This window comes from Rhinatrema bivittatum, chromosome 14, assembly GCF_901001135.1.
Source record: "Rhinatrema bivittatum chromosome 14, aRhiBiv1.1, whole genome shotgun sequence".
In the NCBI taxonomy this organism is placed as follows: domain Eukaryota; kingdom Metazoa; phylum Chordata; class Amphibia; order Gymnophiona; family Rhinatrematidae; genus Rhinatrema; species Rhinatrema bivittatum.
Window position 1 is genome coordinate 57,480,725 of NC_042628.1, and position 22,911 is coordinate 57,503,635.

The 22,911-nt window shown below is 46.6% G+C and overlaps 1 protein-coding gene across 6 annotated transcripts in view; it reads left to right on the forward strand.

Moving 5' to 3' along the window:
- Positions 1-22,911, forward strand: part of XRCC1 (X-ray repair cross complementing 1) — a 339,102-nt gene that overhangs the window by 300,077 nt on the left and 16,114 nt on the right. For 4 of the 6 annotated variants that reach the window (XR_003852563.1, XM_029576094.1, XM_029576095.1 and 1 more), the window contains 2 exons: positions 6,219-6,309; positions 7,258-7,333. Coding sequence is in view for 5 of the 6 variants with exons in the window: in XM_029576094.1 (XP_029431954.1) it covers positions 6,219-6,309; positions 7,258-7,333 (167 nt within the window). In the remaining variant the exon portion in view is untranslated. The remainder of the gene's footprint in view (positions 1-6,218; positions 6,310-7,257; positions 7,334-22,911) is intronic. The other 2 variants (XM_029576097.1, XM_029576096.1) reach the window with 1 other exon arrangement.

Sequence of the window (22,911 nt, forward strand, 5' to 3'; positions counted from 1 at the left end):
CTGACCAGTGGGTATGATCTGTGATAAAACACGGCTACGCTTTAGATTTTGCACACCGACCTCACCCTTGGTTTCTGATCTCACCTTGTGGGTATGCCATAAAGCGTCAAATGGTAAAGCAGACCTTACAACGCCTTCTCGATCTCAGCGCAATTGTTCCGGTCCCTCCGTCAGCACAGAGAAAGGGCCGTTACTCCATTTACTTTGTCATGCCAAAAAAGGAGGGGGTCTTTCTGGCCCATCCTCGATTTAAAGAAGGTCAACAGATGCCTTCGGATACCCCGCTTCTGCATGGAGACGTTACGGTCAGTCATTGCGTCAGTTCGACCGGGGGAGTTCCTAGCATCTCTGGATCTGACGGAGGCATATTTACACATCGGAATCCTGGCGGATCAGCAGCGGTTCCTTAGATTTTTCATCCTGGGACAGCACTACCAGTTTCAAGCTCTGCTCTTCAGCCTTGCTACAGCCCCCAGGACATTCACCAAGATCATGGTGGTAGTGGCAGCGCAGCTACGCAGAGAAGGGTTGCTGGTGCACCCGTACTTAGATGATTGGCTGATTCGGGCGAAGTCTGAAGCACTTTGCCAGGCAGCGATCCAAAGTGTACTGCAGTTATTGAATACGCTCGGCTGGGTGGTCAACAGGGCCAAGAGTCATCTAATCTCCTCCCAATCATTGGAATTTTTGGGGGTATTGTTTGACACCCGAACGGGGAGAGTTTTCCTAACCTCAGACCACATTGTCAAATTACAAGGGCAGGTGAGGGTATTCCTGTCCAAGCATCTTCCGAAGGTCTGGGATTACTTGCAGGCTCTAGGTTCCATGACTTCAACTCTAGAGCTGGTTCTATGGGCCTTCACCCATATGCGGCCATTGCAGTCAGCATTATTTTCCCGTTGGAATCCGGTTTCCGAACAGTTCCATTGGCTCCTCCCGCTGACAGTCGGCTCGGTCCAGTCTGGATTGGTGGCTGCTCTCAGACAACTTGAGATGTGGCGTCCCCTTGGTGGTACTGGAATGGATGGTGGTGACCACGGATGCCAGCCTGTCCAGCTGGGGAGCAGTTTGACTCCGGAGATCAGTGCAGGGGCAGTGGTCTCCAGAGGAAACACGATGGTCAATCAGTCGTCTGGAGACTAGAGCGGTCCAGCTAGCATTGCAGGCCTTCCTTCCGCTTCTCAAGGGGAAGTCTGTCAGGGTGCTGTTGGACAATGCGACCATGGTGGCTTACATCAATCGCCAGGGAGGAACCAGGATCCAGCCGGTGGCGGAGGAAGCTCGCCTGTTAATCGCCTGGGCAGAACAGAACCTGCTTAGCATAGCGGCGTCTCACATAGCCGGGGTCAACAACATTCAGGTGGATTTTCTAAGTCGACATCGTCTCGATCCGGGAGAGTGGGAACTGGCGGACAGAGCCTTTCAACTCATCTGTGTCAGATGGGGGCACCCCTTCCATGGATCTGATGACGATGTTCAAGAATTCCAAGGCTCTGCGCTTTTTTGCTCACCACAGAGACACAGGAGCAGAAGGAGTAGATGCCCTAGTTCTTCCCTGGCTGATGACGGTCCTGCTTTACGTACTTCCTCCTTGGCCTCTAATCAGCAAAGTACTCCGGCGAATAGAGAAACACCCGACAGACGTGATCTTGGTGGCTCCCGCACTGGCCATGGTTTGCGGATCTGCTCAATCTAGCGGTGGAAGGTCCCTTATGGTTCCCTTAACTCCTGAACCTAATGCATCAGGGGCTCGTCTGTTTCGACCAGGCCGATCACTTCTGTCTAGCGGCATGGCTTTTGAGAGGCAGCGTCTAAAGGGCAAAGGCTATTCAGATGCAGTGGGGACTACTCACTTGAGGTAACGTAAAACTTCAACTTCCCTATTTTATGTGCCTGTCTGGAAGGTTTTTGAGTCTTGGTGTGTAGACCGGAGGATTGTTCCCACTCTGGCGTCTGTATCAGATATCTTATGTTTCCTTCAGGCTAGATTAGCTAAGGGATTATCGTGTAGTTCTTTGTGGGTCCAGCTGGCTGCTCTTGATTGTTTGCACGGTGCCATACACGGCATAGCATTGGCTGCGCACCCAGATGTCTCTCGCTTCCTCGGGGGCAAAGCATAAGAACATAAGAAAATGCCATACTGGGTCAGACCAAGGGTCCATCAAGCCCAGCATCCTGTTTCCAAAGGGGCCAATCCAGGCCATAAGAACCTGGCAAGTACCCAAAAACTAAGTCTATTCCATGTTACCATTGCTAATGGCAGTGGCTATTCTCTAAGTGAACTTAATAGCAGGTAATGGACTTCTCCTCCAAGAACTTATCCAATCCTTTTTTAAACACAGCTATATTAACTGCACTAACCACATCCTCTGGCAACAAACTCCAGAGTTTAATTGTGCGTTGAGTGAAAAAGAACTTTCTCCGATTAGTTTTAAATGTGCCACATGCTAACTTCATGGAGTGCCCCCTAGTCTTTCTATTATCCGAAAGAATAAATAACAGATTCACATCTACCCGTTCTAGACCTCTCATGATTTTAAACATTTCTATCATATCCCCCCTCAGCCGTCTCTTCTCCAAGCTGAAAAGTCCTAACCTCTTTAGTCTTTCCTCATAGGGAAGCTGTTCTATTCCCCTTATCATTTTGGTAGCCCTCAATTTTCTCATTGGAACCCTATTCTATTGGAACCCTTACTTTTCAATATATTTATAAATGATATGGAAAGAAATATGAAGAGTGAGTAATCAAATTTGCAGATGATACAAAATTGTTCAGAGTAGTTAAATCACAAGCAGATTGTGATAAATCGCAGGAAGACCTTGTGAGGCTGGAAAACTGGACATCCAAATGGCAGATGAAATTTAATGTGGATAAGTGCAAGGTGATGCATATAGGGAAAAATAACCCATGCTATAATTACACAATGTTGGGTTCCATATTAGGTGCTACTATCCAAGAAAGAGATCTAGGCGTCATAGTGGATAACACATTGAAATCTTCGGTTTAGTGTGCTGCGGCAGTCAAAAAAGCAAGCAGAATGTTGGGAATTATTAGAAAGGCAATGGTGAATAAAACGGAAAATGTCATAATACCTCTGTATCGCTCCATGGTGAGACCGCTCCTTGAATATTGTGTACAATTCTGGTCGCCACATCTCAAAAAAGATATAATTGCAATGGAGAAGGTACAGAGAAGGGCTACCAAGATGATAAAGGGAATGGAGCAGCTCCCCTATGAGGAAAGACTAAAGAGGTTAGGACTTTTCAGCTTGGAGAAGAGACGGCTGAGGGGGGATATGATAGAGATGTTTAAAATCATGAGAGGTCTAGAACAGGTAGATGTGAATCGGTTATTTACTCTTTCGGATAATAGAAAGACTAGGGGACACTCCATGAAGTTAGCATGTGGCACATTTAAAACTAATCTGAGAAAGTTCTTTTTCACTCAACGCACAATTAAACTCTGGAATTTGTTGCCAGAGGATGTGGTTAGTGCAGTTAGTATAGCTGTGTTTAAAAAAGGATTGGATAAGTTCTTGGACGAGAAGTCCATTACCTGCTATTAATTAAGTTGACTTATATAATAACCACCGCTATTATTAGCAACAGTAACATGGAATAGACTTAGTTTTTGGGTACTTACCAGGTTCTTATGGCCTGGATTGGCCACTGTTGGAAACAGGATGCTGGGCTTGATGGACCCTTGGTCTGACGCAGTATGGCATATTCTCATGTTCTTACATGTTTATTAACGCTTTCAAAAAAGTGAAGCAGATTTGTGAGGCAAGACTTGCCTTGGGTAAATTCATGCTGACTTTGTTCCATTAAACCATGCCTTTCTATATGTTCTGTGATTTTGATGTTTAGAACACTTTCCACTATTTTTCCTGGCACTGAAGTCAGGCTAACTGGTCTGTAGTTTCCCGGATCGCCCCTGGAACCCTTTTTAAATATTGGGGTTACATTTGCTGTCCTCCAGTCTTCAGGTACAAAGGATGATTTTAATGATAGGTTACAAATTTTTACTAATAGGTCTAAAATTTCATTTTTTAGTTCCTTCAGAACTCTGGGGTGTATACCATCGGGTCCAGGTGATTTACTAGTCTTCAGTTTGTCAATCAGGTCTACCACATCTTCTAGGTTTACCGTGATTTGATTCAGTCCATCTGAATCATTACCCATGAAAACCTTCTCCATTATGGGTACCACCCCAACATCCTCTTTAGTAAACACCGAAGCAAAGAAATCATTTAATCTTTCTGCGATGGCCTTATCTTCTCTAAGTGCCCCTTTAACCCCCTCGATCATCTAATGGTCCAACTGACTCCCTCACAGGCTTTCTGCTTCGGATATATTTAAAAAAGTTTTTACTGTGAGTTTTGCCTCTACAGCCAACTTCTTTTCAAATTCTCTCGTAGCCTGTCTTATCAATGTCTTACATTTAACTTTGCCAACGTTTATGCTTATCCTATTTCTTCTGTTGGATCCTTCTTCCAATTTTTGAATGAAGATCTTTTGGGTAAAATAGCTTCTTTCACCTCCCCTTTTAACTATGCTGGTAATCGTTTTGCCTTCTTTCACCTTTCTTAATGTGTGGAATACATCTGGTCTGTGCTTCTAGAATGGTATTTTTTAACAATGTTCACGCCTCTTGGACATTTTTTACTTTTGTAGCTACTCCGTTCAGTTTTTTTCTAACAGTTTTTCTCATTTTTCAAAGTTTCCCTTTTGAAAGTTTAGCACGAGAGCCGTGGATTTGCACACTGTTCCTCTTCCAGTCATTAAATCAAATTTGATCATATTATGATCACTATTGCCAAGCGGCCCCACCACCGTGGAATCTAAACTTAGTCCTTACGGCTTTGTGTGTGGCGCCTTTTGAGCCTTGAAAAGAGCAACGCTGAAAGATTTCACGTTGAAGGTGGTGTTTCTAGTGGCGATTTCCTCGGCTCGAAGAGTGTCTGAGCTTCAGGCATTGTCATGCAGGGAGCCCTTCTTAAGGATTTCGGATTCTGGGGTATCCTTGCGAACAGTTCCTTCCTTTCTTCCAAAGGTAGTTTCCTCCTTTCATTTGAATCAATCGGTGGCGCTCCCGTCCTTTTCAGATCTGGACAGGTCGGATCCTCTCTCTAGAGACTTAAGAAAGTTGGATGTCCGCAGGGCTCTGTTGCATTACCTGGAAGTTACCAACAATCTTAGGGTCTCAGATCACCATCTTTTGTACTCTGGAGTGGTCCAAAGAGAGGGTAATATGGCGTCTAAGACTATGATAGCACGGTGGCTGAAGGAGGAGATAAATTCAGCATATTTGCTATGTGGTAGGCCCTTACCAGTGGGGCTTCGGGCGCATTCTACACGTGCTCAGGCGGCTTCCTGGGCGGAATGTCAACAGATTTCTCTGCAGGAAATTTGCAGAGCGGCCACATGGAAATCCTTGCATACCTTCGCAAGGCATTACAGGCTAGATGTCCAGTCTCCGGGTATGGGAAATTTTGGAGAAGGTGTGCTGAGAGTGGGCCTCTCCGGATCCCATCCCAGGTAAAGGCAGCTCTGGTACATCCCAGGAGTCTAGACTGATCCGGGTACGTACAGGGAAAAGAAAATGGGTTCTTACCTGATAATTTTCGTTCCTGTAGTACCACGGATCAGTCCAGAGTTCCGCCCGCTTAGTGCATAAAGGTAATGGAGAGTCCACTGCTTCAGCATTTGTTTCTTTCTGGTCTGCAGATCAATCCTATTTTACCCTATTAACAAGTCTGGTTTACAGTTGGGTAAGTGATCCAGTTCGAGTTTATGGTTCCTGTATATAGTTAGTTTGGTTTTGGACCATTCTGCTTTGATACTGAGTAATACTGGCAGACTGTGGGTGGCACCTTGGTATATAAGGCAGAGTCTGTCAAAACTTTCTCTGTCTCCATCTGCTGGAGGGGAGGCAAAACCCAGGAGTCTGGTCTGATCCGTGATACTACAGGAACGAAAATTATCAGTTAAGAACCAATTTTCTTTTCCTGACTTTGGCCAGATATGTCTCTGAGAGCGGTTACCCTGTATGGTAAGTATGAGACCTGAGCAGTATTCATGCTGTGCTCGATATTTGTGAGTCTTCCCACCAATTTACAGATTTCCCATAATCTGCCTTATTGCCTCCCTTCATCTCTGCAGGATCTTAACCTCTTTCATGTTCATTCCTGAATGTTGAAAACCTGCTTTTCTTTCAGATTTCTTCCTCGGCAAACATTTCCTCTTGTATGGGGACTTTCCACCTCCAGAGCGAAGGATGCTGTCCCGATACATCACTGCATTCAATGGGTGAGAGTCACTTTGATCACTGCCCTCAAAATTTCAAAAACTAATAGGGCATTGCTAGAATAAGCAGGGAGTACTGTAAAGTAGGATTGAAGTGCATTGGTAGAGCATTGGAGGAGACCTCCGTGCTGGAACAGTAGGGGAATGCTGCAGGGCAGGAATGAAGTGCATTGGCAAGCTGCCTGGATTATACCAGCCTAATTCAGAGCTCATACAAACTCTACTCATTCTTTGACTGGACATCAATATAAGAAAGAACAATAATTTTATTTTGATGTGCATTGTTTGTAAGTGGCTAAGCATGGTGATAAAGCACTGTGACAACTCTCCAATAGTTCCATCCATGTGTCAAAAATATAGGATATGCAAGGAATTGTAAATAAAAGCTGAATATTGCTGCTGTTGCTACTTTGTTCCCTGGAATTAGAAGAACTCTTCCAACAGTCAGCCAGCCTCAAGACAGCAGTTTGTGGGAAAGAGGAACTGGGTTGCATTCACAGACTCCTGGTCTGTAAACTGGCTGGGCCCATGAGTGCTGCTAAACTTGCTTTCATACCTTGGGTCTGAGAAGGTTGAGCTAGGGACTTCTGTTACACCTTCTTCAAAGAACTCTTTAGGGAGCTGTAACCTGCGCACTCTTAGCCACATGGACAGTGCTGGAGGTTGAGCACAACTGCCAGAGGAGTCAGATGGGTAGGAGCGAGGTCATGCCAGTTATGACTCCATGATATGTAGGGAGAGTTGTTATAAGTATGATTGCTCTCTGATGAGTAGTTGGGAAGAAATAAGGTAACATATTGAGGAGAAAAGAGAAATAATATGTGTGATGGTTCCTTGCTGAGACACAAGGAGAGAGAATGGATGTGACAGATTCCTGAAGGAAGGAGTCAAGAGAATGACTTTACACTGGTAAATGACAACTACTAATCTTTACTGTGTCTCCTCCCTCAGGGAGCTTGAGGAGTACATGAATGAGAAGGTGAACTATGTCATCACAATGCAAGAGTGGGATGATACCTTTGAGGAGGTGAGAGCTTTGAGTGGGGAAAGGGAGTCTGCCCTAACCTGTGAGAAACCACTGTCTCAGTCCCTGGGGAAGGAATAAATCTTCATCATTAGTCAACAGAGACACCTGCTGTCTGAACTCTGTGCATGCAGATTGGATTCCAGAGGATGCTGCTACCAGTGGCTGAGAATGGGTGCTGGGATAGACAGGGAGTAGAGACCTCAGCCGGCTGTGAATGAGGACTCCTGGCAATACCGTAGTCCCATTTGGAATCCTAAAGGAAGAGGAGGAAGCTGCCAGGCATAAATTCCCTCAAATTACTCCTCTTATCTCATGTAGAAACGTCATCTCCTATTTGAAAAATTTTGTCAGTTCCAAACAGTTCTTTATTATGCAATGCATAATATAGAAGTAAATTTTCAAAACGATTTACACAGGTAAAAAGCATTAAAGTGGCACTGTGGAATTCGTACCAATGGCAAGTTTCAAAGTGAAGGAACACATGTACTTTTACTGTGAAAATTGGAACAGTTTGAAAATTGCCCCCATAGTACTTCCACTACTCGTACTACTACTACTACGAACATGAGAACATAATAAATTGTGTTCCCTGTACGTACCCAGATCAGTCCAGACCATGGGTTGAGCCTCCTTTCCAGCAGGTGGAGACAGATCAAAACTGAAAGGGTATCCTATATGAGGACAGAGCCCCCTGTAGCCCTTCAGTATTTGTCTGTCTCCAGCAGGTGGAATAGCTCACCCTGTGGTTCCCTGTTAACTTCTGCTTGTCCCTTTTGGGCATTTTTTCCTTCTGTGTGTCTATCGTGTTTGGATCAAGCAAGTATTTCTGAGTTATTAATTAAAAAAAAAAAAAAAAGTTTTTTTCCTTGATTTGTGTGAACTCTGTGGATCCTTTACAGGAGACAGACCCTGTCTTCTTACTCTTGCAGGGGCCTAGGGGGGCTTGGCCCCTTGTTTTATATAGCCTAGGCTCCCTATTCCTGGTGGTCCTCGGCTGCAGGGGTGAAAATTGGTGGTGCCAGTCACTCCCCCTGTTCATCTTTTCTCTCTCCTCTCTCCTATACTGCTTTCCCTTCACTGGGATCCATTGATTCTGTAGCTGCTGACAGGGGCTGTTTTTGTCCCTCCTTTGGAGTTTAAAAAAAAAAAAAAAAAAAGGATTTTAAATAAGAGGAGTCTCTGACAGGATCAGGAGAAAGCTCCTGCCTTCCCTATTTACTCTTGCAGCTCTAGAGAGAGAATTGTGAGCATGCACAGTTCATTCTGTGCCTCTGCTCCCTCAGCACCGGCAGCTCAGCTCATTTTTAGTGCTGCCCCTCCCCCACCTAGCAGCCATGCAATGATCTCCTCTGTGTTTAGCTTGTGGGGATTCCTCGGTCCGGCTTTCACAGGAGGGACTCTGTTCTCGCTGCCTTCCAGGGGGACGAAGTTTCCTCCAAGTCCCCAATGCCCTCAGGGACCCGGGCCAGGCCTCCAAAGCGATTACCCCCGCCGTTCCTGGGCCGTCAAACCATGGGAACGGTGGACATTTTGGGTTTTTCTCCAGTTTCTTTCTCGGAGCTTCCTGAAGCTCTGGACCTGATTTGAGCCGCGCACACTCTCCTCTTCCAGATCCAGACCTCTCTACCCCCTACCCCCCCCGGGGGGGGGTATTAGGACCCGTTTTTCCACTGAATTTATGCTTTTGCTGCACAAATCCTACTTAGCAAGTTTGCAGGAGGAAGCAGCTCCACCCTCCGGCTAAGGTCCCTCTGCTCTCTGGCCCTTCCTCCCCCGCGGCTCCTGACGGGCAGGGGGCGACCCGGGTCCGTGTGGTTCAGGGGGTCCCCCCCTGTCTCCCTCCACCGGATCCCACCGCCCCCCCCGCCTGCCCAGGATCCAGACCAGGACCCAGATTCGGCTGATGGCCCCCCCCCCCCCCCCCCCCAGGTCCTCCTTCTTTTCCGCAGGGAGGAATTGGAGCCTCTTCTCCCTTTCATCTCCCAGGAATTGGGGATTGACTCTCCCCTAGTGGATGAGTTTTCGGCAGCAATGCCAGCTTCTTCGGATCCGGTTCTATCGGGACTTAGGGCCCTGCTGTGCTCCTTTCCCTTCCATCCCATGCACAAATTAATGCTCCTTAGGGAATGGCAGGCCCCCTAGTCGGGCCTCCGGGTCGGGAGGGCCATGGAAAATCTTTATCCCCTCCCGGAGGAGTGTTTAGAATTGTTGAAAATGCCTAAGGTGGACTCTTCTGTGACGGCGGTCACTAAGCATACCACCATCCCGGTCGTGGGGGCTATGGCCTTGAGGGATGTCCAAGATCGTAAGCTGGATTTCCTAGCGTGTAGCAGATGGACTCAGGACCAATGGGTATAGTGTACTTCTGATAGCAGTTGGAGACGGATCAGATTTCAATCTGACGTCAACCCTAGTACATATACCCCTGCAGGAAGTGCAGCTGTTCAGTATTTTCCGTCTCCATAGCAGTTAGGGACTATCTGCACGCTCTCACAGCGTTAGAGCAAAATTTAACGGAGAAAACCCAAAAGAAGAAAATTTACCTCAGCAAAAAGCCCCGCTCTCCTGCGGTGACCATCCTCGGGTCCCTCCCCCGTGGGAGATCTCCCGAGGTGATTTCCGGGGCCGACCCTCGCGGGGACCTGGCCCCCGATCTCGGGCGCAGCTGAGAGGCAGCGGGTGCAACCACGAGCGCGGCAGTGAAGGTATTTGCCCTCAGTCCCCCCGTAGCAAGACCGCCCGGAACGAAACCGGGAAGCACCAAGACAAGGTAAGTTAGAAATCTCTGTAGCTCGAGGGAGTCCACAGGTCCGCCGGCCGGGACCAGTGCCACCGGGTTGATCCGCCCTAGCAGGGCTCAACCCCCGGTTAGAGCCAAGGGCTCTCCCACGTGGGGACCCTCCAAGGTGGTCGCCATATTGCCCGCATGGTCGCCGTCACCATTTTTGCCCTGTTTGCCGCCCTGCCCGCCATCTCGATCCGTGCGCATAGGGCAAGTCGTGCGCACAACGTTACATGCTTAAGTGCAGTATGCACAAATTACGCGCGCGACTCGCACTTACTGGGCCAGGCGCATAACTGCGACTTGTACGCACGCCAGCGCACACATCCGTCCACGCGCACATATTCGACGCACAAGAGATTTTATGTGTCTATATCCATGGCACCAGAAAAAGAGCTCAAGGTTCAGGGATTATGCCCAGCATGCCACATCAGAGCTGCACAACACGAAGAGGACGACGCCCTGTGCATCCAGTGCGAGGAGGCCCTGGGGGATCAAGCCCAGGGCCAGCCCCACCCGGGCCCAAGTGCTAGCTCCTCAATAAGTACTCCGGACCTAGCAAATCCCAGCGGGACCCCCCCCCCCCTTAAACGGGGCCCTCCGGGGAAACAGCGCCTCTTAGCTTAGACCCAGCGTCTATGTCCTGGGTGGAATTTTTCAAAGGTCTGCACACCTTCGTTCACATGCAGTCGGAGCCTCCGGTAACACGGCCACAACCTTCACCAGAGGACCGCTACGCTCCGGGCCCTGCTAGGCCCAGGGAAGTGAATCCACCACCCGGAAGCCCCACTTACGGGGACACAGACATCTCGGCGGAGAAATCAGAGCCCCTGGAGGAAGGGGAACTCCCTCTAGGGACAGAGCCTCACCGGACCATGAGACGCTTCTTCACCAAGGACGAGCTTCCAGACCTGGTCACCCGCAGCCTGAAGGAGCTCGCTATCCCGGGCACAAGTGTGAATCCTCTGCTAGAGGGACTCCGTCAGACCTCCCACCATTTTCCTCTGTTACAAGCCATTCAACAGCTAATTGACCTGGAATGGATTGCTCCAGAGTCCGCATTCAAAGGGGGACAGGCTATGGCAGCCATGTAAGGTCCAGCTTAAAGAACAAAAACAGAAAACTCCATGGTATAATGAGCAGATCAAAGAAGTAAAAAGGATCCTTAGAAAAAAAGAAAAAGAATGGAAAAAGACTAAAATAACTGAGAATTTAACAAAATACAGAAAACAACTGGCCTACTACAAAAAAATAACTCTTGAATCTAAAAAGAAATATTTCAGCTCAAAAATAGAAAAGTTAGCAAATAATGCTAGAACCCGATTTAACATAGTTAACCTCACCAGTGACAATACAATCAACAGACCCTACTGGAGAACCATTGCAATGAAGTAGCTCAATTCTTTAAAAATAAAATTGAAAACTTAAGAACAAAAATCCCTAACACAAACAAACAAGAGATTAAAATGCCCACAAGAGATGTCAACATATGGTCAGAATTTGAAGAGATATCACAAAATGAAGTTGAGAACATGATGATAAAAAACTGAACCCAGTTCCTCACTCAATTGACATCATACCCATAATGGAATTTAAAAAAGAACCTAGATCCCCTAAATCTGAGTAACTATAGACCAGTTTCGAACCCACCAGTAATAGCCAAACTAATTGAAAAAACAGTCCAAAAACAATTATCAAACCACTTAGAAAGCAATAACATATTATATCCTGCACAACATGGATTCCGCAAACATTACAGTACTGAGACACTACTACTAGCTCTATCTAACAGTATCTTAAGAGGCTTTGATACAGGAACACATTACATTCTGGTACTACTGGATCTCTCTGCAGCTTTTGACACTGTAAACCACAAAATACTAATCAATAGACTAATAGAAATAGGACTCAATAACAAAACAATAAACTAGTTAGAGTCATACTTAAGTAATAGATGTTTCCAAGTACAAATCAAAAACTCACTATCAGACAAAATCAAACTACAAACTGGGGTCCTGCAGGGTTCAGCCCTGTCCGCAACACTATTCAATATTTACCTCCTCTCAGTATGTCACCTCCTCGCAAAACTTGGAACAATACATTACATATATGCAGACGATATACAACTACTGTTACCCATCGTAAACAATATTGAGGAAACAATGAAGCTAGCCAATATGTACCTTGAAATAATCAAATTACTACTAAATCAAATGGAACTCGTAATAAACATTGATAAAACTGAATTCTTACACCTAGAATGAAAAAATATACACCCTATACAACCTACAATTACAATAAAAAATAATCTAACCATAGAGTTGGCAACAAAAGTACGAAATCTAGGGGTAATAATTGACCCAGAGCTAAACATGAAACACATTTCACAGAAATTAAAAGAAGGTTACGCCAAACTAATGGTACTCAAAAGACTAAAACCATTACTAACGCTGAACAATTTTCGCACAGTGCTACAGGCAATGATATTCGTGAGCACAGACTACTGTAACTCTCTACTATTAGGGCTACCTCAAGTTACCATTAGAACACTCCAAATCTTACAAAATTCTGCTGCTAGAATTTTGACAGGCAAAAAGGAAAGAGACCACATCTCTGGCCCTCCCTCCCCTGCGGCTCCTGACTGGCAGGGGGCGACCCGGGTCTGTGTGGTTCAGGGGGTCTCCCCCCCCCCCCCCCCCCGTCTCCTCCACCGGATCCTACCGCCCCCCCCCTGCCTGCCCAGGATCCAGACCAGGACCCAGATTCGGCTGATGCCCCTTCCCCCCCCCCCCCCCCCGGAAAGGGGGGGCGAGGGGCATCAGCCGGCTGGTTTCCAATCGAACAAAGAATACAATACAAGGCACTGTGTATAATTCACAAACTAATCCATGATGAAAAGGCCGACTGGCTTAACACTGCACTGCGCGTACATGTCCCACACAGAAACCTGAGATCTGCTAATAAGGCCCTACTAACTGTTCCTTCTGTTAAATCAGCATGCCTCACTCAAGTAAGGGAGAGAACACTCTCACTGGCTGGACCTGTACTATGGAACTCTATGCCACTCGAAATAAGGCTGCAAACAAATTTGAAACTATTTAAATCTAAACTGAAAACATGGCTCTTTAAACAAGCTTTCTTGAAAAACAAAGAGAAGGAGGAAAACAGTTGATAGATAAGGATGCACTGAGCAATCAGCTTTTTTCCTTTATATCTCCCAATACATATTAACGTAGATTTGAACCACTTTACAGTTTCCTAACCAACATTTAACCTGTATGCAACACATAGTCGCAATTATTAAAATATGTTACCGTTCTATGTTGGCACATGTTTAATTTGTAATCTATACCAATCATACTATTTTTTATCCCAGGACAAGCAGGATGCTAGTCCTCACATATGGGTGACATCAGTAATGGAGCCCTATGTACGGAAAACTTCTGTAAAAGTTTCTATGAAACTTTTGACTGGCACCAGAGTGCCTACTGAGCATGCCCAGCATGTCATGATATTCCCTGCCACAGGGGTCTCCCTTCAGTCTTCTTTTTTCCGCGAAGCAGTTAGCCTCGCGGTTGTTAGGAGTCCTGTGGAATTCTCCACAACGTTTCCTCATGGAAAACTTTAAAAAACTTCAAACCGCAAAGGGTCTCCCTTAGTATTTCCATCGCGGTAAGTTTTTACCATTTTCGCGGTTTCGTTCCGCCTCTTTTTCCAAAATTTTTGTCCTGAGTCATTGGCCGTCGACGGCTGTCCGGCCCCAAAATGGTCTCAGGCTTCAAAAAATGCCCGAAATGCACCAGGAACATGTCCATCACAGACCCTCACCAGGACCTTGTCCTCTGTCTCGGTGAAGGGCATGATGTTAAGGCTTGTCCCTTATGCGCTACGATGATCTCGAAGGGCCGACGTCTGCGACTGGACAAAATGGAGCAGTTGTTCAAAATACAACTTGTTTCGGCTCCATCCACCTCAACTCAATCGTCTCCGGCTGGGTCGATTCGGAAAGTCGTCTTCAAAAAATGACAGCCAGGTGAGTCGGGAGACGCTCCACTTTCCTCCCCCTCACCATCGTCTAGGGCGTCAACATCGGGCAGTGAAAAAGCCCGCGAAAAAGAAAAGCATCGCCATCGGCATCGTAGGCCGCATACGGCATCCGCTGCCCCGATACCCGGCGAGCCATCGACGGAACACGGTACACCGACTAAGAAACCTTGGCTCCAGGGTAAGGCTTCCGAGCCATCGACAGGGCGATCCCCGCCGATTCCGGCGCAGGGAACCGTGCCTCCTCAGGGCCCTGAGGAAGTACCGACATCGCCTCCCCCCATGGGTGCTCTGTTTTCATCATCCATGCGGGCGGAACTTGACGTCTACATACGTCAAGTGGTCAGGGATGCTTTCATCGAAGCGATGCCACGGCCTCCTACGCCAGTCCTACCCTCGACACCGGTCCTGAGAATATCACCAATTCCAACACCGGTACCCTCGATGCCGATTCCAGGGAAAACACCGCAATTGTCGATGCCGTTGATTCCAACACCGGTACCCTCCATGCCGCAACCATCGATGCCGATGCCGCAGATTCCGGCGTATATGCCGCAAATGCCATCGGTTCCAATTCGGCCACCGGCCCCGATGCCACCATCGATGCCAAGTCAGGAATCGTCCATATTTCAACCTTTAATGGACAAATTGGATTCCCTAATCCAGGTCTTCTAATCTTCACCTCAGGATTTCGATTCTGATCAACATCAGGAACCATTACCTGGTCCATCAGGTGTCATACCACCCATCAGACCACATACACCAGTCTCTGAGATCCCCTTCAAGCCTCCTAGGCCAACAGGGCATCCTCTTGATACCGCTACTGACTCAGATCTGTCATCTGAAGAAGATATCCTCTCTGAACCTTCACCACCAGAGGACAGGAGAAAATCACCACCGGAGGATCTTTCATTCTCTAATTTTATAAAAGAGATGTCTGAAACAATTCCATTCTCCCTCCTCTCAGAGATAGACACCAGACAAAAGACCTTGGAGGTCCTTCAGTTCGTGGACCCTCCTAAGGAAATACTTACCATTCCAGTGCATGAGGTCTTGCAAGAGTTAATGTACAGGATGTGGGAGCACCCTGGTTCTGTGGCAGCAGTCAATAAACGTGCTGATGCCACTTATCTGGTTCAGCCCATTCCAGGGTTTCAAAAAACTCAATTACCACATCAATCTGTAGTGGTCGAGTCAGCCCAGAAAAAGGCTAAAAGGTTAAAACAACATGCCTCCACACCTCCCGGAAAGGATAGTCTGTTCCTGGACAATTTAGGAAGGAAAATCTTCCAAGGAGCAATGCTGGTATCTCGAATAAATTCTTACCAACTGTTTATGAACCAGTACCAGCGTGACCTGTGGAAACAGGTTGAAACACTGTCACAACAATTACCTGATCAGCTTCAGGACGGCTTCCTGAGACTCGTGCATAAAGGCCTAGAAGTGGGCAAGCACGAGGTGAGGGCCACTTATGATTCCTTTGAAACAGCCTCCCGGTTATCAGCATCAGGAATCACAGCTAGAAGATGGGCCTGGTTAAAATCATCGGAATTTAGACCAGAGGTGCAAGAACGGTTGGCAGACCTACCTTGCCTAGGGGAAAACCTCTTTGGTGACAAAGTCAAAGAGGCAGTGGCAACCATTAAAGGACCACACGGAAACCCTTAAACAGCTGTCTCAGCTACCTCAAGAGACACACCAACCTTCTAGGAGGCCTCCTAGAAGAGAACCCAGGAGATGGCCGCCGCACGGTGAACAAGCAGTCTCTCGAGCTCCGCGTCTTTTTCCTGCTGGCTAAACCTGAAGTGTTTTCTTTTGGATTTCTATTTGCCTTTATGCCACATACAAAGCGTAAGGCCAGAATTAGAGAGGCGATGGCCTCTACCCCTGTTATTTCCGCTCGACAGACGAGAATCGAGGATGTGCTGCCTGGTTTGCTGATTGAGCCGGTGAGGGGGGCCGCTGGCGGTAATGGCGGTGAGCGAACGCCATACGCCCAGGCCGATGAGATCTCGCTAAGTCCCGGCGAGCCGACTACCCCCTCTCTATCATGCAAGCCCCCGGATTGTGAAGGGAGAGAACAGCTGCAAGAAACCTCACAGAACCTACCTTTAGGAACATCGGAGGGCCCCAGAGAAGCGGTTTGAATATCATACCGGCTTCGGAGAGCCTAGAAAGTGCAGGCTCCAGGGGAGGAATGTCTGGTTCAGAACGAGAGGAGAGAGATGCGGGGAATCTTCTGGATACAGGAGGTGAGGAAAAGACATTACACGTATTATTGCAACATTCTTTAATAACTCCAAAAAAGATTACATCTGAAGAAATTTGGAAGGCTTTGATGCAAATGAATAAAGCCATAGTAGATTTAACCAACGTTGTGAAACAGAATATAGAAAAATCTAAGAGCTTGGAGAAAAAAGTTCAGAAACATGATTCTCATATTTTATTGTTGGAGCAAGATATTAGAAATATGAAGGAAGTGAATACCAACTTAATAAAGTCAGATTCATATGTTAATGGAAAGATAGATTTTTTGGAGAATCAACTAAGAAGAAACAACTTAAGAATACTGAACTTTCCAAAAACAAAATGGCTGCCATTAAGGGACTTAATTAAAAGTTACTTTAAAAATGTTTTACTCTTTACGGAAGAAATACCAACTGTGACAAGAATGTATTACACTTTTGGAGGGAAAGTGAAAGAGAGAGAACATCAAGAAGCCTTGTCGGAAGAAGTTATTTCTCCTGATAACTTAACAGATTTTATTGAAAAATCTTATGAAGCAAGAATTACAGAACGAGCAACTATTTCTTTAACTTTTCTACAAATGTCAGATAGAGATGAAGTGTTGAGGAGATCCTTTAAGAAGCAGTCTGAGTTGTTCTATGGATATCAAGTTAGAGTATTCCCGGATGTTACAAGAAAAATTCAAGAAAAAAGGAAAGCCTTCATTTCCTTGAGGAATGAAATAGTAGCTAGGGGAGCAAAATTTTTCTTGAAATACCCCTGTCGGTGTATTTTGGTACACAATAATAATAGATATGTATTTACTGAATTGGAACAATTGCGTGTATATCTAGACTCTCACTCTGATTAATATCCAGAAGTGTTAGCTTGAAGTAGTATATTCAGCAAATAACCGTGTGTTAATATTATTTGGAAATTTCCTCTATTATCGCTATATTTTCCTGGGTCTCCCATTTACTTATAATATGGGAACTATTTGCTTTTTGGGAAATGTATTACTTGAGAATGGTGTATCTGTTTTTTCCCTATTTACTTGTTAAAGTTTCAATGTTTTGAATATTTGAAAAATTCAATAAATAAAAAATTTAAAAAAAAATAAAAAAAAGAAGAGAACCCAGGAAACCATACTATCGCCCTAGGCGATATTATCCTCCGGCAACCAGGTCCAGACAACAACGGCCTACACAACGGTCACAACCTCGACAAAGACCTGCTAGGCCTCAGCAGCCTGCGCCTACGGCATCCACATCAGGCTTTTGAAAACCACCCAGAGAGCAGAAGCCCTTCTCAAAATCCTTGTCCACAATTACCTGTCGGAGGTCGAATATCTCATTACCATCAAACTTGGACCTCCATCACAACAGACCAATGGGTACTCTCAATTACAGCTCAAGGGTACCGCTTGGATTTCCTCACTGTACCAAATGAAAATCCTCCTCTTTCATCTTGGACAGTGTCTCATCACTCCACAATTCTACAAGCAGAATTATCCACCCTTCTGAATGCCAGGGCCATAGAACAAGTTCCCAGGCCTCAGTGGGGCAGAGGATTCTACTCCCGATATTTCCTCATTCCAAAGAAAACCGGGGGCCTACGTCCTATCCTGGACCTCAGAAATCTCAACAAATTTCTAAAGAAAGAGAAATTCAGGATGGTATCGTTGGGCACCATGCTGCCTCTTCTTCAAAAAGGGGATTGGCTCTGCTCTCTGAATCTTCAAGACGCTTACGCTCACATTCCCATCTTTCCTCCTCATCGACAGTACCTGCGATTTCTGGTGGAAGGGCAACACTTCCAATATCGAGTACTACCATTCGGCCTAGCATCAGCACCTCGAGTATTCACAAAGTGTCTTGCAGTAGCGGTGGCACATCTTCACAAACAAAGAGTACATGTGTTTCCTTACTTGGACGACTGGCTCATCAGGAGTCAAACACAAAGCGGAGCTTTCACTTCTCTCCAGCTCACAATAAAGTTGCTTCACTCCTTGGGATTTCTCATCAATTACGAGAAATCCCATCTCACACCATCTCACCAGTTGCAGTTCATAGGTGCAGATCTCAACACCATCACAGCAAAAGCTTTTCTTCCAAGAGACCGTGCTCAAACGCTCGTTCTCCTAGCGCACTCTATTCGCAATCAGTCTCAAGTTACAGCTCATCAGTGCCTCACTCTACTCTGACACATGGCCTCAACAGTTCATGTCACTCCCATGGCCAGATTGACCATGCAACTAATGCAATGGACACTGAAAAATCAATGGATTCAAGCCATTCAACCATTGTCCACTCCCATTCAGATAACACAAGATCTGAAATCTTCCCTTCTCTGGTGGAAATCAACGATCAACTTGCTCAAGGGCCTACCTTTCCAGCAACCAGTTCCACAAATGACTTTAACTACAGATGCATCCACCTTAGGTTGGGGAGCGCACATTGGTCATCTAAAGACGCAGGGCACGTGGACAAAACAAGAAGCCTCCTTTCAAATAAACTTTCTGGAGCTTCGAGCTATATGCTATGCACTACATGCGTTCAAGGACTGCCTTTCACACAAGACTGTTTTGATCCAAACGGACAACACAGTAGCCATGTGGTACATCAACAAACAAGGGGGAACAGGTTCCTATCTCCTTTGTCAAGAAGCAGCTCAAATTTGGGACTGGGCCCTAGCACACTCAATTCTTCTACGGGCCACCTACCTAGCAGGCATCCACAACACAGTAGCGGATCGCCTCAGCCGTCACTTCCAACCACACGAGTGGTCTCTAGACCCAACATTAGCTACCAAGATATTTCAACGCTGGGGTCAACCAACAATAGATCTCTTTGCATCCCATCTGAACTACAAAGTGAACAATTATTGCTCTCTCCTCTGGCAGCGGAACAGCCTACCAAAGGACGCCTTTGCTCGCCATTGGAATTCAGGCCTATTATACGCGTATCCACCGATACCACTCATAACCAAAACACTAGTGAAGCTACAACAGGACAAGGGGACAATGATACTCATAGCCCCATATTGGCCTCGAAAAGTATGGTTTCCCACACTGCTAGATCTCTCAGTCAGGGATCCAATTCGCCTGGGAGTAGCTCCCAATCTCATAACTCAGGAACAGGGTCAGCTGCGCCATCCCAACCTTCAATCCCTATCCCTGACAGCATGGATGTTGAAAGCTTGATCTTACAACCACTCAACCTTCCAACCACTATATCTCAAGTACTTATAGCTTCACGTAAACCTTCCACTAGAAAGAATTATTCCTACAAATGGAAACGGTTTACATTGTGGTGCACTCAGAAAGATTTAGATCCTTTCACTTGCCCCACTACCTCACTACTAGATTACCTTTACCATCTCTCAGACTCTGGTCTTAAGACATCATCTGTAAGGGTACACTTAAGTGCAATCTCAGCTTACCATAACAAGCTGGGAGATGCACCTATTTCTACACAGCCTCTCGTAAGTAGATTCATGAGAGGCCTAACTCACATTAAACCTCCAGTTCATTCCCCAAGCATACAATGGGATCTGAACGTAGTATTAACTAGACTTATGCGTTCTCCATTTGAACCCATAAATACCTGTGAACTTAAATACCTTACTTGGAAAACAGTATTTCTCATCAGCTAGGAGGGTCAGCGAACTACAAGCTCTAGTCACATACGAACCTTTTACAAAGTTCCTACATGACAGAGTAGTCCTCCGTACACATCCAAAATTCCTTCCTAAGGTTGTTACGGAATTTCACTTGAACCAATCCATTCTTTCCTAGGCCTCATTCCCATCAGGGTGAAAGAGCCTTACACACTTTGGACTGTAAGCGTGCGTTATCCTTCTATTTAAACCGCACAACAGCCCAAAGGAAATCCAGTCAGCTGTTTGTATCCTATGATCCAAACAAACCAGGTAAAGCAGTGGATAAACATACTCTGTCAAACTGGCTAGCAGATTGCATACAATTTTGTTATGAAAAAGCAGGCCTTACTCTTCAAGGGCGAGTAAAAGCTCACTCAGTCAGAGCAATGTTCAACCTCAGTAGCACACCTTCGCTCTGTGCCTATTCTGGACATTTGTAAAGCAGCAACATGGAGTTCTCTTCACACCTTTGCAGCTCACTACTGTTTAGACAAAGAAGGAAGACAAGATTCAGCATATGGACAATCTGTCTTAAAGAACTTGTTTCCAGTGTAACCCCAACTCCTTCTACATCCAACCTGCTGTGATCTTCGGCTGATTCATTTAACAACACTATTGCTTCACAACATAATGACTCAGCCTCTAGCTTGCTAATCACCCATATGTGAGGACTAGCATCCTGCTTGTCCTGGGATAAAGCAAAATTGCTTACCTTGTAATAGGTGTTATCCCAGGACAGCAGGATGTAGTTCTCACGAAACCCACCCGCCACCCCGCGGAGTTGGGTCCGATACGTTTTATTATTTTATTTTTGGCTAACGCTAATTGCTACAAAACAAGACTGAAGGGAGACCCCTGTGGCAGGGAATATCATGACATGCTGGGCATGCTCAGTAGGCACTCTGGTACCAGTCAAAAGTTTCATAGAAACTTTTACAGAAGTTTTCCGTACATAGGGCTCCATTACTGATGTCACCCATATGTGAGGACTAGCATCCTGCTTGTCCTGGGATAAAGCAAAATTGCTTACCTTGTAATAGGTGTTATCCCAGGAAAGCAATTTTGCTTATTGTGCCTTTCTGTAAACCGTTGTGATGGTGAATTAACTTAACGACGGTATAGAAGAGTTTTTAAATAAATAAATGTGCCCTCTGGACCCGGCGGCCAAAACCTCCTGACATGCCCAAAAGTGGATTCCATGGTCTGCGCGGTCTCTAAGCGCACTACTATCCCAGTGGAGGGAGGTGCAGCACTCAAAGATGCGCAAGACAGACGTCTGGAATCCATCCTTAAACAGTCCTTTGACATCGCCGCTATGTCCCTACAAATAGCGGCCTGCTGCACTGTTGTGACACGTGCCTGCCTATCACAGACCAGGAACAACACCCCTGGGGAAGCCATGGAACCAGCAGTATCATTCCTCGTGGATGCTGCTTCCGACCTGGTACGCACCGCAGCTAGAGGAGTGTCATCAGCTGTGGCAGCCAGGAGACAACTCTGGCTCCAAAGCTGGTCGGCCAACACATCCTCCAAATCGAGACTCACAAGGATGCCCTTCAAGGGATTCCTCCTATTCGGCAGTGAACTAGAGAAACTGGCTGACAAATGGGGCGAGTTCCCACTACCACGGCTACTGGAGGACAAAAGCAAGAGAAACCAGCGACCCTTCCCCTGATCTTCCAGGGGCAGAGGTTCACAGCGCTTCAATCCATACAAAAACAATTATCAAGCACCCCGCCCTACAGGCAGGCACCAGTCCTTTCGGAACAAGCACAACAAAAGGGAAACCAGCTCGGGACCAGGCCCCAGCCACATCCCACAATGAGATTCAGCCAACCCGTCCAAGAGAAGAAGCCATAGGGGGCAGACTTGCCCTATTCTACCACAGATGGGTCAAGATAACTTGGGACAAGTGGGGCCTAACCATCATTTGAGAGGGGTACTACCTGGATTTCCTCCGAACCCCTCCGGACAAGTTCATGGAATCCCCCTGCCACGACCCCTCCAAGAGGGTGGCAGTGGAAACTACACTGACCAGATTACTGGCTCTCAAGGCCATAACCCCCCAGTACCTTTACAAGAAATGAATACTGGGCATTATTCCATTTATTTTATAGTCCCCAAGAAAGAGGGGACGTTCAGGCCCATCCTGGACCTCAAGTCAGTCAACCGCCACCTGAGGATTCCCCGCTTCCGCTTGGAAACCCTACGTTCTGTAATAAAGGCATTACAACCGGGAGAGTTCCTCACATCCCTGGATCTTTCAGAAGCCTACCTACAAATCCCGATCCATCGGGAACATCAGCGCTTCCTACGCTTCAAAACCCTGGACCATCACTACCAGTTCTGAGCACTACCCTTCGGGTTAGCCACAGCACCCCGGACGTTCACCAAGATCATAGTGGTGATGGCGGCAACACTGAGGAAGGAAGGCTGATTGGCTGATCAGGGTGAAATTGGCTGGACGATTGGCTGATCAGGGCGAAATCCCCAGAGGAAAATCACCAGGCAACCAACAGAGTCAAAACGCTGCTGGAGAGCCTAGGATGGGTGGTCAACACAAACAAGAGTTGTCTGCAGCCCTCTCAGTCTCTAGAATACCTAGGAGTCTGATTCGACACCAAAGAAGACAAGGTCAGCCTGACTCCCACAAGGAGATCAAAACTGACGAACCAGTTACAAATCCTGCTGAGCGAACCTCGCCCCACAGCATGGGATTACCTACAAGTCCTCTGTCTCATGGCATCCACACTGGAGGTAGTGCCATGGGCACAAGCTCACATGAGACCCCTACAGCGCTCACTTCTATTGCGATGGAATCCACTGTCCCAGAGCTATGCAGTACGTCTACAACTCCTGGGCAGAG